This window comes from Molossus molossus, unplaced genomic scaffold (genome assembly GCF_014108415.1).
Source record: "Molossus molossus isolate mMolMol1 unplaced genomic scaffold, mMolMol1.p scaffold_m16_p_7, whole genome shotgun sequence".
In the NCBI taxonomy this organism is placed as follows: domain Eukaryota; kingdom Metazoa; phylum Chordata; class Mammalia; order Chiroptera; family Molossidae; genus Molossus; species Molossus molossus.
In genome coordinates this window covers 86,674,044-86,689,705 of record NW_023425401.1, presented here as the reverse complement: position 1 = coordinate 86,689,705, position 15,662 = coordinate 86,674,044, and the positions used below count along the sequence as shown (strand labels likewise).

The window sequence follows — 15,662 nt, the reverse complement described above, 5'->3', positions numbered from 1 at the left end:
AACAATATTTTTTTTAAAAAGCAGTGAACTGTTGTATAGAAAAAAAGAAGTATTGAAACTGCTTTAAGTATTTCAGTTTCTTTAATGTGATTTTAAATACTATTTATTATTGCTGCCTTTTTATTGTTGCTCACTATTCATTACTATTATTATTTATAATTACCCTCTCTTTCTGCTTTGGAGATGTTTTCTGTTTATAATTCATAGTTTCCTGAATCATTATATGTAATATATCTTTAGAAATTTAGACTTGTAGAGAAAAAAATGCTTTTTCATTTACATTAAAACTACAGTGAGTGTTGGCCCTGGCCGATGTGGCTCAGATGGTTGGAATGTCATTCATACACCATAGGGTTGTGTCTGATTACCAGTCAGAGCACAGGGGTGGTGGGTTCCCTCCCCAGTCGGGGCATGTATGGAAGACAACCAATCAGTGTTCTCTCTCACATCGATGCTTCTCTCTCTCTCTCTCTCTCTCTCTCTCTCTCTCCTCCTTTCTAAAATCAATGAGTATATCTTTGGGTGAGGATTAACAAAAACAAACAAGCAAAAAATACAGTGAGTGTTGGTGAAAGAATCATTTCCTTGATGGAAAAAGAAAGCAAAGTTACATTAGTGTAGAATTAGAAGTAGGGTCTAAGTGCTAAACACAGATTAGATCAAAGTGAAGTCATTCCTGCCAAAAGAAATGGGCTATAAATTACAGAAGGAAATGTGTTTTGTTTATACCTAGGGCTGGGTGCATAGTTGTTGCTTATTTGGGATTTATTGGATGATTTATTTATAACACAATGAGAAAAAAACCAGAGTCCCTAGCCCTGAGGAGTTTCAAAAAACATCTTCCATATCTTCACACACACACACACACACACACACACACACCCCCTTGGATGACCCTCATGACCTCTCTCTGTGCAGATTCCCTGGTGATTATTTAGTCAGTATCAACACAATAATATCAGCTTAATCCTGAAAAAGTCTTGAGTGGGGTAATTAGATCGGGTTTTATGATAACTTCTGGTTTCTTATCAAAAAAGGCAACAGTGTCCAGGATATACACAATACTTTGCTTTCAAACAGTGAAGAAACAATTGTGCAATTGACTGTGGTATCAGGAGAAAAGTGTTACTCAGTTTCGGAAGAAGCGCTAATTATCTTTTGAGTGAGAGCCAAGGATTCCAGAATGAGAGAGGTCAGGAGTTCTGTGGATCAAAGTTCACGTGAGCTGTGTAGAAGGTTGTCTCAGTACATTATCTGAGAAGTCCAGAAAAACCCTGTACCAAAGCTTTCCTTTTCACTATATATGTTTTTCACTGAAATTCCTCCTATTGGAATTGCTGGTTTAATTCACACATTAAAAATGTGCTTCCTTAAAAAGAGTACAGGAGGCACCCAGTCAAGACTTGCTTAGGACACTACCTAAGTGTGGTAGGTGCTCCCGTTAGGGAGCCCAGAAGTCAGGGATATTGAAAGGGGTGGAGGAGCCCTGGCTGATTTGGCTCAGCAGTTAGAGCATAGGCCTGCGGACCAGAGCGTCCCGGGTTCGTTCTTCTAAGGGCATGTACCTTGGTTGCAGTTTGTCCCTGGCCCCGGTTGGGGTTGTGTGGGTGGCAACCACTCAATGTGTTTCTATCACATTGATGTTTCTCTCTCTCTCTCTTACCACCTCTCTTCCTCCTGCTCTATCTGAAGGTAAATGCAAAAATGTCCTCGGGTGAGGATAAAAAAAAGAGAGAGAGAAAGGGGTGGGGGAGCCTCAATGTGGGCAAAATCAAACAACCCTACTATTTGGCCTTTTCCTAGACTTGGCTAGTCTATATTCCAGTTAATGTAAACACAGAAGATAGGGAAAAAAATAGTTTTACTTTTCAAAAGCCATACTAGCAAATGGTCTTTGATTTCCTGGGCTTATCATTTCATGTTAATTGTGACAGTAAAACAATAAAGATTGAGATTTAATTTTAACTCATGTTGGTCAGTCTAGGGCAGAAAGTGAGGATGATGAGCTGGAGAAATATTAATCCAGGCTGGTTATTTAACTTCAACCTCATTTTGAGAACACTATCAAAGGCACCCGCTCAGCACCATGAAAGTCCTCAGTTATATTTTTGTTTATCGCCGGTTGCTCCTCATAGTTTTCACTCCATTGATTTTACTGCCCCTGCCCATCATCCTCCACACCAAGGTAAGTGAACCAGTCGGTCCAGATTTTATTTCATTTTGGTATACGTGTAAGCAGTTTTCTGTTTGCTTTTAACTGTAGCCAGTCTGTTAAATTCAAAATTATAAACTCAGTGCATTTTTAATCCCTTAGTAAAATGATTTGAATTAGCAGACATTTAACGGGCACCTTCTCTGTGCCAAGCATGATGAATGTCACTTGCTGGTAAGAGGACAGACCCTGGAGCCAGTCTCTCTGCTTTAAGTCCCAGAGTGACCACTTTCAAGCTGTGTCACCTGGGCAAGTTACTTAACCTCTCAGTGCTTCTGTTTCCTCGTGTGTAAGATTGGGAGAGTAACGGGCTCGTTGTGGGAATTAAATGAGTAATCACTAAGCACTGGAGTGGTGGCTGGCATATAGTAAGTGGGATGGTGTGGAACCCCAACTATGTTGACTCCACAGACGCTGCAATTCCCACTGTGATGCCTTTGCTCTGAGTATAGAAAAGCAAGCATTAATTAAGGTTATACCATTCTGAGTTCAAAGAGGATCACTGTTATTATAATATCATGGGTCTTCCAGCCTCCCTCAGAAGTTGGCCACCAAACTGGGAATCTGAGGGAAATTCATGTGAGCTGATAAAAAAAGTTCTTTTTGACTCTGCCAAGGTCTCCTCTACTTGTAAAGCTGGTGGACTGACCTCTGCTGCCCACAGCTGCAGCTTGTCTGCTGCCAGGGGCAACCACCCAGCTGCAGCCTCCCAGGCTGGGCCTCTCCTTGCACTGAGGCCTCCTAGTTCTCCGTGGAGAAGGGAAAAACTCCTCACCCCCTTTGTTCAACCATTGTTCTGAGCCCCCACCCCTGTTTTAAAAAATTATCTTTATTGAAAATATTACAGATGTCCCTCATTTTTTCCCCCACCCTCCACCCCTGCCTTCAGGGCACTATAATGGTTATGTATATACGAATATAATTCTTCGGTTTATTTCTCCCATCTCTCTCCCACTTTTCCCTCTGAAGTTTGTCAGTCTGTTCCCTACTTCCATGTCTCTGGCTCTTTGTTTGTCAGTTTATTTTGTTCACTAGATTACACAATTAAGTGAGATCATGTAAGCCTCCAAATTTTTACAGATTTACCAGTGAAAATAGCAGGCACAATCAATTGTTTTTGGTTGGGTTGTTTTGAAAATTCTGTGGGACTACTCCTCCCTTCTCCTCTCTGCTCCTTCCACTGTTGTTAATTCTGAGCACTCCTTTATGAGTCTCTGGCAACCATTAAATGACAACTTTGGGTCTCAGACGTAGGGTTCTAATCTGAATGCCCACCTCCAACCCTCCTTGAAGGCTTGTTACTCCATCTAGCATGCATGATGGCCTTCTCTTTCCAACTCCGCTGGCTCTGAAGACCCCTATACCTAGCTGGATTCTACCATGACCACATCCTGGCTCATGTCCAAACCTCTACTCTAGTGCAATATCTCTTGGTTAGTCTCAGCACAGGTCCTTACTTTATTGCAGTGAAAACAAGAAATTAAACCAGTTAAGACAAACTTCAGCCATGATTGCGTATAATTTATGTCTGCTTCTTCAACATATAAACCCAGGACACTTTGATTATCTTTCATAATTTTCAGAAAAAAATGAATATAAACTCTTTGAATAGGAAAACAAGTAAATAAATAAAAAAAACAATGATATCAGTGCATGATTCATTAACTGGAAATTATATATATACATTTTTTTTATTCTTCACCCAACGATATTTTTCTATTTATCATCAGATAGAGTGGGAGGGAGGGAGAGCGAGAGAGAGAGACAGAGAGAAACATCGATGTGATAGAGCCACATTGGCTGGTTGCCTCCTGTACAACCCAGCCAGGGCCGGGGAAGAACTGCAGCCAAGGTACATGTGTTGACCAGAATCGAACCCGAGACTCATTGGTCTGAGGGCCAACGCTCTAACCGATGAACCAAACCGACCAGGACCAGAAAGTATATTCTTGCTAAGAAATGCAGTTATTGATTTTTTTTCAAGGTTCTGTGATAAGAGTACTTGAAGTCTATAGGGAAACCATGGGCCTGGCATTTAATGAACTGTGTTCCTCTTTTCCTCTAATCAACTCATTTGTTAAAACTCAAGTAACATTAATGAGGGGGTGTTTTACTAGTACAATAATATGATTCATTTCTTGGCTACTCTAAATGCATAGTCAATCATTTAATCAAATGCCAATTAAATTCAAAGAATATTATTTTAACTGTTGTGTACAATGAAAGCAGAATTTTTTTCCCCAGAGAATATGGGCCTTTGAAGGGTATACAATTTCAGTAGAGGCTTACTTTAACATGGATGCAAATCAATTTATTATAACTTTCAGGTTACCACACTGGAGAACCTTATGCTTCTAAACACACAGTAACAGAACAAATAAAGACTTAAGCAAAACAAAAAGTCAATTTTACTTTATGAAAACAATAAATCCAACAAAATATAAATTATTGACTGATTTTTTTTTTTTCATTTTCCTACTGGTTATTGAGTTGTTTGTATAGATTGAATTTAACTCTTATCTTAATTCCATTCAAGTCAAAATGTGGCATCAAGGATGAGAAACCTTAGTGGTTTTTCAATGTAATGTTCAAAGGGGAAAAGAAGGGATTCACTCACAAGAGCTTGCTTCTGTTCCAGGCATCTGTCAGCTGCTTTACCTAAATTATCTTATTTAGCTTTATTACAAAAATAAGACAATCATCTATGTTCTATCATTCTTACTTTTATGTTTGAGGAAAATGATGCTCAAAGGCATGTGACTCAATAAAGGCCATATACATGGATGCTGTGGAAACTGGATTTGAGCTTGGGTTTTGTCAGAACTTTTAGTTTATGCTTTAACAGTGGTTTTCTTTGGTCTTTTCTATATTTTGTAGTTTTGAAGATTTATCCTCTATTTTGAAAAGTTACTTAAAGTGTGGTTGATAATCATTTATCAATGACTCAGGCAACTCTCTTCATGATAATGCTTTAAATAGGTCAAACCACAGAAGAGATAACATCGTAGCATTTCCTCAATTGATAACATGCTAGCAATGTCTTTAAGGTAGAAAACTGCAGTGATTCTAATCACCCGGGAGGAGCCTTGTTAACCAGAGGAAAGGTTCAGGCTTTTATAAAGATCATAAGGCATTTATTTTAGCAAAGAATTGCAATCAGGAAAGGCAGATTCAGGTAGCAACTCAAACTGTGCTTTGGAGAAAACAAAATGTAATTCTCATGGAAGTGAAGGATTGCTGACTAGGTTAATAGGAATTGGTTAGTTTCAATATGCTAACAAGGGAGATGAAAATCACAAGGAGGAGGTAAAGTCCTGGGTGTCCATACAGCAGTTTTTGTTCCAGGATGTTTATGATTCAGCCTTGAGCTGCATTTAGCAATAGATTTAGCAACTTAATAGCAGTTCTGAGAACTGAGGCACAAGATGTGCGCTGGCCCTACTTCCCTAATAGTTTCCGGACTTTCTTTAAAAGGGACTCTCTCAGCCATGCTTATTCTATTTTATTTCTACATTATCAGCCCATGAGAACTGAAGTAGCAGTGGGTCTTCTTTTATGTGTCATTTGATGAATGCCCCAGAGTCCCTCCCAGCTATACAACCAGTCATGTCAGCTTGACAGAATATGATACCCCTTCGCTTTCATATCAAATGCTCACCATGAGTCACCAGCATGAGGTTGGCGTCTTATTATCTTTAAGATGGAAGAGATCTTAGAACTGTGTTTCAGTTTTCATGGAAATGATACTTTATAGCAAAGGAGAGTATGCCTCACCCCAGAAACCTATGGGCATAAGTTAAACAGAAACTAAAATTAAATTTTTATGAGTTGCAGTCAGCTACACTTATCAGGTTGGATTCCTGTCAAGTTCATCCTGTTGATAGCTGGTCTAAAAAATACTGTGCCAAATTTTAACATTTAGCAGGAGTAGCATTTAGTAAGAATAGCCCAGATCATGAGACCCTTGTCTTACCCAACATTTCCAATCAAATCTGTCTGACTCTAGAGCCAGTGAAGGCAACCACAGCTGAATATATTTGTCTTTAGAAGTTCCACAGTGGTAATAAGTATACTCCTAATACATTGGTGTAGATTTCACTTTACTAATGGAATCCTATTTTCTTATTGCTTAACACTGAATCATCAGTAATTCTGTCTTTTTAATAGTTACATAGACATCAAGGTGGCCTTAGTCCTTCCCCAATTGGTAGATACTGATCAGTAAAACAAGCCTGTAATATAATTGTTGTTTATGTAAGTAATTGAATAAAGTTAATTGCACTAAATTTTCCTCATTTTGGAGAGGAAAATTTTAAAAATTTCCTAGATAAAAACTTTTTTAAACTTGCCTAGGCTACGTCCATAGTTCCAGTGACATTCCCTGTACAACATCGTTGTTTTGTGACTTTTTTTTTTTTTTCTTTATTGATTTTAGATAGGAGAGGGAGAGAGAGATAGAAACATCAATGAGAGAGAACATTGATTGGCTGCCTCCTGCATGCCCCCACTGGGGATTTGGCTCACAACCTGGGCATGTGCTCTGACTGGGAATTGAACTGGCGACATCCTGGTGCATAAGACGATGCTCAACCACTGAGCCACACCGGCCAGGCTTTTGTGACTATTTCTAACACCTTGTTCATTTTTACTCTTTTCTTTACCCTGTGCTGTTTCCTTACTTATTTTTCCAGTTCCTGGGTTTTCTTTCTATTTTTATGATGAAACAAAGAGATTTTAAAAAGACCAGGTTTGAGGATCAGTGAGAGTAGAAAACTGAACAATAATATTTTTTTTGTTGGTAGAGTGCATTTCTTTCCAGTATTCTCCATCTATCTAGTCTATCCATTTCAGATAAGGAGACAGGGAAACAGCCACACAGCTATTGAGAAGCATTCCACAATTGACAAATTGTAAAAAATCAGATTTCAATTTTCTCTCAGGTACATCTGGATTTCTTTAGAACAGGGGTAGGGAATGCCTGGCCCATGGGCCATATAAGGCCCACAAAATCATTTGGTCTGGTCCTGCCAAGGCAACCATAGGCAGGACTTTAAATTCAATAAATCTAGGAGATTTTTTCATAAATTTATATTAAGTGAATAATAATAATGTAGATTTTGAGGGGCAAGCAAGGAACACCCATTACAGGATAGACAGGACATGTACGAGTACATAACGGGACAGACACGTATGCTTATTGTTGGCTGCCCACGGCCCAACTGCCTGTATTGCAGTGATTCATAGGACAGTCAGTGTCAGCAGGCTGGGAGTGTACACATTGCAAAAGTGTTAGCACACTGGCGAAACTATGTTGATCTGGTGATGATGAGATGAGATAAGTCCTCATGATGTTGATGACCTTGCGACGATGTTATTGACCCCTTTGTCAACACAGAGGATAACTCCAATCCAACCTTTATTCACACGTCCACGATCAACAATCCTCGCAAAAACTGAATTTCAGATGAAGATTAAGGAAATTATGGTACACAGAAAAGACCTCAAGAGTTGATGATACAAATGTTGGATATGTTTCAAATCCAAGATGCAGGATTAGAACAGAGACCAAAGCAAAATAATCATGTTGCTTATTATGGGGCCTGGGAATGTGGCCTGTTGTTGATAGAGGCCATGGTTCAGGACATGACCCTGGAACTGGTTGTATAGGTGCAGACCCTGCTTTCTTACATAAGCATCACACAGCAAAAGTGTAGGACACATGCGCCACCCACCACCCTGTGTAGATCAGCCCGTTGTACGAGTCTATAAAGCCGTTAGAGGTGTTGATAAAGATGCTGCTGCCATTTGCTGATCCTCCTGATGTCAGCTCTGCATGCTTTCTTACCTTGGGTATCTCACTGCCAAAACCTCCCTGGCAACCCTTGGTCTCTGACGGCTGGTGACACGCACACTGGATAGTTATTAAAACTTAAGTGGTGTGACATCTGCAAATGGCAACTACAAAGAAAAGAAAAGTTGACACAGAGTTTCGATCTTTCCAAGAGAAATGGACAAATGATTTTTTTTTTTTTTTTTTTTTAAGTCAAAGGCAAACCTGTGTGCCTAGTTTGTGGCGATGCATTAGCAGTAATGAAAAAAGCCGTCCTGGAACGTCATTACAGCTCGAAACATACTAAACAATGAATTGGGAGGTCAAATGTGTCTGGATAAAATCAATGCTCTTCAGAGGAGTTTGGAGTCACAACAAGTCACTTTCACTAAGCCTCATTGTGACAGAGACAACGTTATTCAGGTGAGTTGTATAGTGAGCAAGCTAATCACAAAGAAGCTGAGGCCTCATGTAGAGGGAGAGTTTGTGAAAGAGTTCATGGTGGCTGTTGCAGAGTTCTTAGCACCGGACAAAGTAAAATTGTTTCAGTGTTAGTTTGTCTCAGAGAACCAGCTCAAATCGGATTACTGATTTAACACAAGATATTAGGAAAACACTAAAGGATTCTGCAGGAGATTTCCATTTTTTCTCTCTTGCTTTTGACCAGACAACAGTTATAACAAATACTTGTGGGATAGCTGCAGGGTTTGACACACAAGAGGAACTGCTGTCACTGGAAGCCAGGCATGCAAGCGGTGAGGACTTGTTTGAGAGACTTGTTTTATCAATCAAAAAACTTGAGCTAACATTTGAAAAGTTAAGTGGCCTTCCTACAGATGGAGCTCCAGCCATGGCTGGCTTGCAAAAAGGGTTAATTGTATTTGTCCAGAAAGAACTTAATTGTCTTGATCCAAGTGATTTAATTATAAACCACTGCATCAAAAAACCAAGAAAGTCTCTGTGCACAGTCACTGTGGTTCAACAATGCGAAATGAACAGTAGTGTCATGCATACATTTTGTCAAAAGCAGAGAGTTTAACAGCTGCCAGTTTAAGGACTTACTCACTGATCTTGACTCTGAGTGCAGTGATCTCGTTTATCACTGTGAAGTGTGGTGGCTTAAGTTGTAGGACCATGCTCCTGAGGTTTTACAAACTGCTGGATGAAGTCAAGCAGTTCATGGAGATGAAGGGAAAACCTGTCAGGGAATTCAAGGACAACAAGTGGCTGTGTGATTTAGAGTCCATAGTGGACATTACCAAACTTCTCAGAGCTGAACGTCGTGCTGCAGGGCCCCAAGCACCTTCTCAGCTCCCTGCTTTCAAACGTGAAATAATTTGAAGCTAAATTAAGGCATGGAAAGTGCAACTCAAAAGGAATAACAGTGCATTTCCCCACTTTGCAAGGACAAATGCTTTCTATGACATGTGAATATGCTGGTGAATGTGTAAAACTAATTTAAGGCATTTAATGAAAGATTCAGGGACATGAAAAGTAAACAAGTGGAACTGGACATCTTTGCTATACGGTTCAATGTGGAACCAGCTGATGTGCCTGAAAACCTACAACACAATCCATTTAGCTGCAAAGAGATGACGAGCTGAAAGCTAGGTACAACAACCTCCCACTGCCTGAGTTCTATAAATGTTGCATAAGCAGTGATGAATTTCCTACTTTGAGGAGAATACACTGAAATATGCATCTGTGTTTGGAACAATTTAACTGCTGCGAGCAGTTCTTTTCAAAACTTACCATCGCAAAGGGTCTACTGCACTCCAGACTAACCAACGCAAACCCGGAAAAGCGGTTGTGAGTAGCAGCATCATCAATACCAGCTGACATCGCAGGCTCACCAGAGAGAAGCAGTTCCAGCCATCACATTAGGGGTGAGTTAATTAAATGTTTGACCAAATACAGCAGGCTAATTTTTAAGTTGATAAGTTTGTATGGCCCATGAATGATGTTATAAATATCCAAATGGCCCTTGGCAGAAAAACATTTCCCTACCCCTGTTCTAGAATATTTTACACCAAGAGGGACTTAAAAAGAGAAGAAAATGGGAGAGTCACCACAGCAGGGTGTTGGTGCCTTCCAAAGACTCAAGGAGGAAGTCCAAGCTTCGCCCCTTAGCACTAAACCCAGACAACTCACATAACACAATTATTCTCCAGAGGACATGGGTTAGGGAGGAAGGAAATTCAGCTTTAAGGGCCAGCTCTATTTCATGTGCTGTTTTCTTCACAAAATATTCATTTTATACATTGTGAATTTCAAAGTTAGCATAGAAATTAAAATAAATAAAAGAAAATACATAATGAGAGACTTATGGTGCTGAATCTAAATAAACAGATGGGAGAAACAGAGTGCTTGTAAAGAACTGTAAACGTTAAAGGGATACAGGACCTGCTTAGAAGTCTGACATAGAAAATGAAAATGGGTGGGAAAGGATTTAAAAACTTGCAAGTGGAAGAAGAGGGAAGAGACAGATTCCAAGAAAACATAAAGAACTTTTAAAGGACCAAATAAAACAATAAAATAGGTTAATAGGAACAATTGATATTATTTTAAATGTTTAAAAATATTGTACAGATGTAAGATAACGAGATAACTGCTCTAAACTCTAAGAAAGTGACTATGTAAGACACAGAGAGCATCAAAGGTGGAGGGCAAAAAAAAAGAGGAACAAGAACTCATGCGAACAGTAATGTAGCAGATGAACAAAACCAGAAAATCCAAATTTGATATATTTTTATCTCATGAACATTCTATGAGAACTTTCTAAGTGTTGTGCTAAGTGAGCTGTGGGATCTCAGCAGAAGTTGAAATGAATATTAATGCTTTCAGGTAGTCTACAGCTGCTGAAAAGCCAATATATACTCTGGCAAACATTGATCACACATAAGGTTGTGTATAAATACGAATCATTTGTGCTATAGATCTGTATAACAGGTGGATACACCTCTAACGGTCCCACTTGCCCTTGACCTGCTGCCCCTCTCTTCTTTGTCTCAGAGAATCTGCTACACTTCACCCATTTTTTGGCCTGAGACCTGCATGTCCTCTCAGATGCTTCAGATGTGCCTGAGCTCCCATCACTCAGTCCGTGTTGCTGTATCTCTTATACGCACCCCCCAAATCTGCTGCCCCAGTCCATTCCAGCTGGCACTCCTTTCTTGAGGCCGACTGCATTTCTTTCCTGCATAGACTGTTTTCACTCTTCCTCTAAAGTCTCCAGCCGGAGCACTACTTTCAAAATGCCAACCTGGTCCTATTGTACCCCTCGTCACATTTCTTCGGGATTTCTCCCTTTTGCAAACAGGAGGAAAATATTTAAACCAAACATATATACAATGATGGATCTTTAAGATTTTGCCATTTATTTGTCCTAAGTACCCTCCCCAAAGCCCCAATACCTATCTCCCCCATTCACATTATCCACACTACAATATGCCCCTATTTGCAGTCCCTTGAATATCTATGATTAGTGTCTCTATCTTTGCACATGCTGTGTCCTCTTGCCTTGTTCTTGGGAAAGGCAGCTCAGGCTGGTGTACAAACTGAGTGTCATCCTCCATGTTCTCTTTGCATCGTGGGTACATTGGCCTCCTTTAGAGGACATATTCCATTTTGTTTTATCCTTGCTTCCCATCTAGACTGTAAATACCTAAAGAACACGGAACATATTATTTGTTTCCTCCAGCACCAAATATAATGCCTGTCACGTAGTACATAGTGGATAACTCTGTTGAACACATGAATTGATGATCTTTCACTACAGAAGGATGTGGAGAATAAAGCCAGATCCTGTAGACAGGATAGATTGCAGGAGAGAGAAGACAATAAAGGAAGGGAACTTCAAATAGAGCAAAAATAGTTACTAAAGGACAGACAAGAATGTTGGTATAACTGGAGAGCGTCTCTTATACAGGCTATTCTTCTCCTTCTGTAATACATTTTTATACTTAGTTTGGTAACAATAACAAATGTGAATGTCCACTATCAGCCTCATAACAACAATTAGAAATAGTTGATATTATCATCCCCATTTTACAGATGAGCAGAGACTCAAAGAAGTTGAGAAATTTGCCCAAAGTCACACAGTCTATAAAGGGAGCTGGAGTATTTAAGCACAAGTCTTTCTGACTCCCAATGCCATTGATGACATTGCTTCTTTAATGGTATTTATATCCAACCTTTAAAAACTTGTGCATGGTTTGCCTTACTCCATTGTCCCTGCCTTTGCAATTACAAAGTGTATATTGAGATGCAAAGCAATCATGACTCATGGCTGACCAATAGTGTAAGCAAGAAATAAACTTTGTTTAAACTTTTGAGATTTCGGGAATTTTGCACAGCATAGCTTCAACTGTCTTGACTGATCTAGCATATTCCAAGTAAGTCCCCAAGTGATTCTGTGGTGCTACCCCGGCACATTTCCTCATGAGTAAAATGAACAGGACTCTTTTTTTTTTTTTTAATTTATTTTTTATTGATTAATTATTATTTATTTATTTATTTATTTATTTATTTATTTATTTATTTTTATCCTCACCCGAGGACATTTTTCCATTTTTTGTTCAGGTAGAGTGGGAGGGAGAGAGAGGAACAGAGAGAGAGAGATAAACATCGACGTGAAGGGACACATCGAGTGGCTGCCACCCGCACAAGCGACCAGGGCTGGGGACAAACTGCAACCGAGGTACGCGCCCTTAACGGGAACTGAACCCGGGTCTCTCCGGACCGCAGGTCGACGCTCTAACCGCTGAGCCAAACCGGCCAGGGCTTTATTGCTTAATTTTTGTTACAGATGATTCTCCTTTTTTCCCCCACTGATTTCCCCCTCCCCCTTCCCCTCCTCTCCCTGCCCCTTCCCCAGATTGTTGTCCATGTCCACTGTTCATGCATACATGCTATAAGTTATGTGGTTCATCCCTCCCCCACCTCCCCACTCCTTAGGGGATTGTCAGTCTGTACCCTGCTTCCGCGTCTCTGGGACTACCCCATTCCTCAAACTGTTATGTTCATTATATTCCACAAATAAGTGAGATCATATGAAATTTGTCTTTCTCTGTTTGGCTTGTTTCACTTAGGATGATACTTTCAAGGTCCCTCCATGTAGTCTCAAAGGATAAGAGATCTTTCTTTCTTACCGCTGCGTAGTACTCCATTGTGTATATGTACCAGTGCTTTTTGATCCATTCGTCTACTGAACAGGACTCTTAAAAGAGTTTTAAATATTATCTGTGTGGATCAGCTGCCCCAAGTTTACCTGAGGCACTTGCTTAAAATCACAACCTCTAGGTATGAAGTGCAGGATGCTGCTCGCTTAACAGACTCCTCAAATTTCTGAAGCAGTTAATCCATGCACAGCATTTTGATGAGACTCTAATGCATAGTCAGGTTGGAGAACTAAATGATCTCTATGGCTATGTTCGTTCCACCGTGTGCCTGGGGAGTAAAGATGGTACATCTCCATTGCTAATTAGTTGGGGAGAGTAAATTAAAAGAAGGAACGCCCCGGCCGGTTTGGCTCAGCGTTAGAGCTTCGGCCTGCGGTCCTGAGAGACCCCGGTTCGGTTCCCGCTAAGGGCACGTACCTTGGTTGCAGTTTGTCCCCGGCCCTGGTTGGGGTTGGGTGGGTGGCAACCACTCGATGTGTCTCTCTCACGTCCATGTTTCTCTCTCTTTTTCTTCCTCCCTCTCTCCCTCCTGCTCTATCTGAAGATAAATGCAAAAAAAAAAAAGAAGGAGCTAAAACTTTCCCAGTAATTGGCATAATGCAGCCATCAGTTGCCTTTCCTGATTTCCATTTGGGCTAAAAGAAATATTAGTTAATTTTTATTGACTTTGTAGTTTAGTTCCTTCTTCCTCTTCATCTTCCAAGATGAGGATATTTCGAGTCATTTCAAGCTTTGTGGTGTACATGGACTAGGTTTTGAGAAATCATTGCAGCATTAGTGGTGGGTGTATCATGAACCACGCAAAGTCTTTACAATCTCTGTCACTTAATAAGAGTGATTTTTACTTGTAGCATGCAGATTTAGAATGAATGATTTTTCTCCTTTCTTAATTGCTTTCTGTTCCCTTTAGAAAATCAGTTGCAGTGAGTGAGGTCTGTGATTGTTCCTACTTTGTTCAAGCTATGCTGAGAGATCATAACGACATACATACTGATTCATCAGCCAAATCACTACCTAATATCAGTCAGTATGTCATTAAAAATAGAGAAAAGTGAAAGAAATCCATATTTTAAAGTCTAATACATATTTCAATTTCATCTGGAGCTATAATTTAAAATAGCACCAACATGATTTTTAAGTATAACCAGCCAAGACAATTTGACAGTCAGAACTGGGTGGGGTGGGGTGAGGCAGCTGATATCCAGATTGCCTAGTCATAGCTTCATTTGCCTTTTCCACCTGTGAGGCAAGTGTAGTGGAGGTGCTTAAGACGAGATATGACTATGGTATAGTTAAATGGGGTCTGGGAAAGTAGGAAACTGTCAACTATGGAAGATTAGCCTATCCAGGTAAAAAATTTAGTTCCAATTCTAGTTTATTGGCAAGAAAGATGTGAGCTCCAGGAAAAATATAGAGACATTTACCCAGTGGAGTGAGGTCAAGATATCTGGTGCCAGACAAGTAGGAGATAAAATAGAAAAGAGAACAAGGCAAAGAAAAGAGGTTCCTATGCTAAAGAACTCTAAATACAAAGCAAATCAATATTTCTGTAGAGCAGAATGGGTCAGAAAAGCAAACAAGTAGAGTGAAGTTGAGAACTGTGGTCTCAAGTGCTCCCATACCATTTTTGGGTCAGGTTCATTGTCACAAACCAAGAACTGGAGAGTGGTTTTGCATTGTCCTGGCAGGACAGGACCTCAGGATGGATTAAGGCAAGATGGATTCTTGATAAGGCAGATGAATTCTGGACTGTGACCTAGGGACTGGCCAGAAGCTATTGTAAACTTGTAGATGAAGAATAATGGGTGCAGAAAGAAAACACACACACACACACACACACACACACACACTCACACACACACAGACAACTGCCACCCAGGATAAGTCTGAAAATTAAATCTCAAATTACAATGAGATAATTAAGAAAGACTGAGAAGGAAATCAACACAGAGATGAAAACACTCCAAATGAAACAAGAATAATAGGGAAATGGGCAGGTGAGAAAAGGGAAAAAAAATCCACAAAACTAATAAAGTATTTTTTGAAGTACAGATAAATCAATCACACACCAACAAAATGGTTAACATAGAATAGATGGATAAATTCCTAGAAACATACAACCAATCAAGATTAAATCATAAAGAAATAGAAAACCTGAACAGACCAATAACAGCTAAGGAATTTGAATCACTAATCCAAAACCTGCAAAGCACAACAACAACAAAACAGGACAGATGGCTTCCCTGGTGAATTTTACCAAATATTTAAAGAAGAATTAATGCCAATTCTTTTCAAACTCTTCTAAAAAATGAAGAGGAGGACCACTTCCAAACTGATTTTATGAGGCTAGCATCACCCTAATACCAAATCCAGACAAAGAAAGACAGACACTAAAATAAAGAAAATTATAGGTCTGTATGTCTGATGAACATACATGTAA

The 15,662-nt window shown here is 39.7% G+C and overlaps 1 protein-coding gene across 1 annotated transcript in view; it reads left to right on the top strand.

The window, feature by feature from the left end:
• Positions 1-2,073: 2,073 nt before the first annotated feature.
• SLC13A1 (solute carrier family 13 member 1) overlaps positions 2,074-15,662 on the top strand; it is a 110,470-nt gene continuing 96,881 nt past the window's right edge. The window contains exon 1 of the mRNA XM_036247211.1: positions 2,074-2,185. Coding sequence (XP_036103104.1) covers positions 2,087-2,185 — 99 coding nt within the window. The 5' untranslated portion in view covers positions 2,074-2,086. The remainder of the gene's footprint in view (positions 2,186-15,662) is intronic.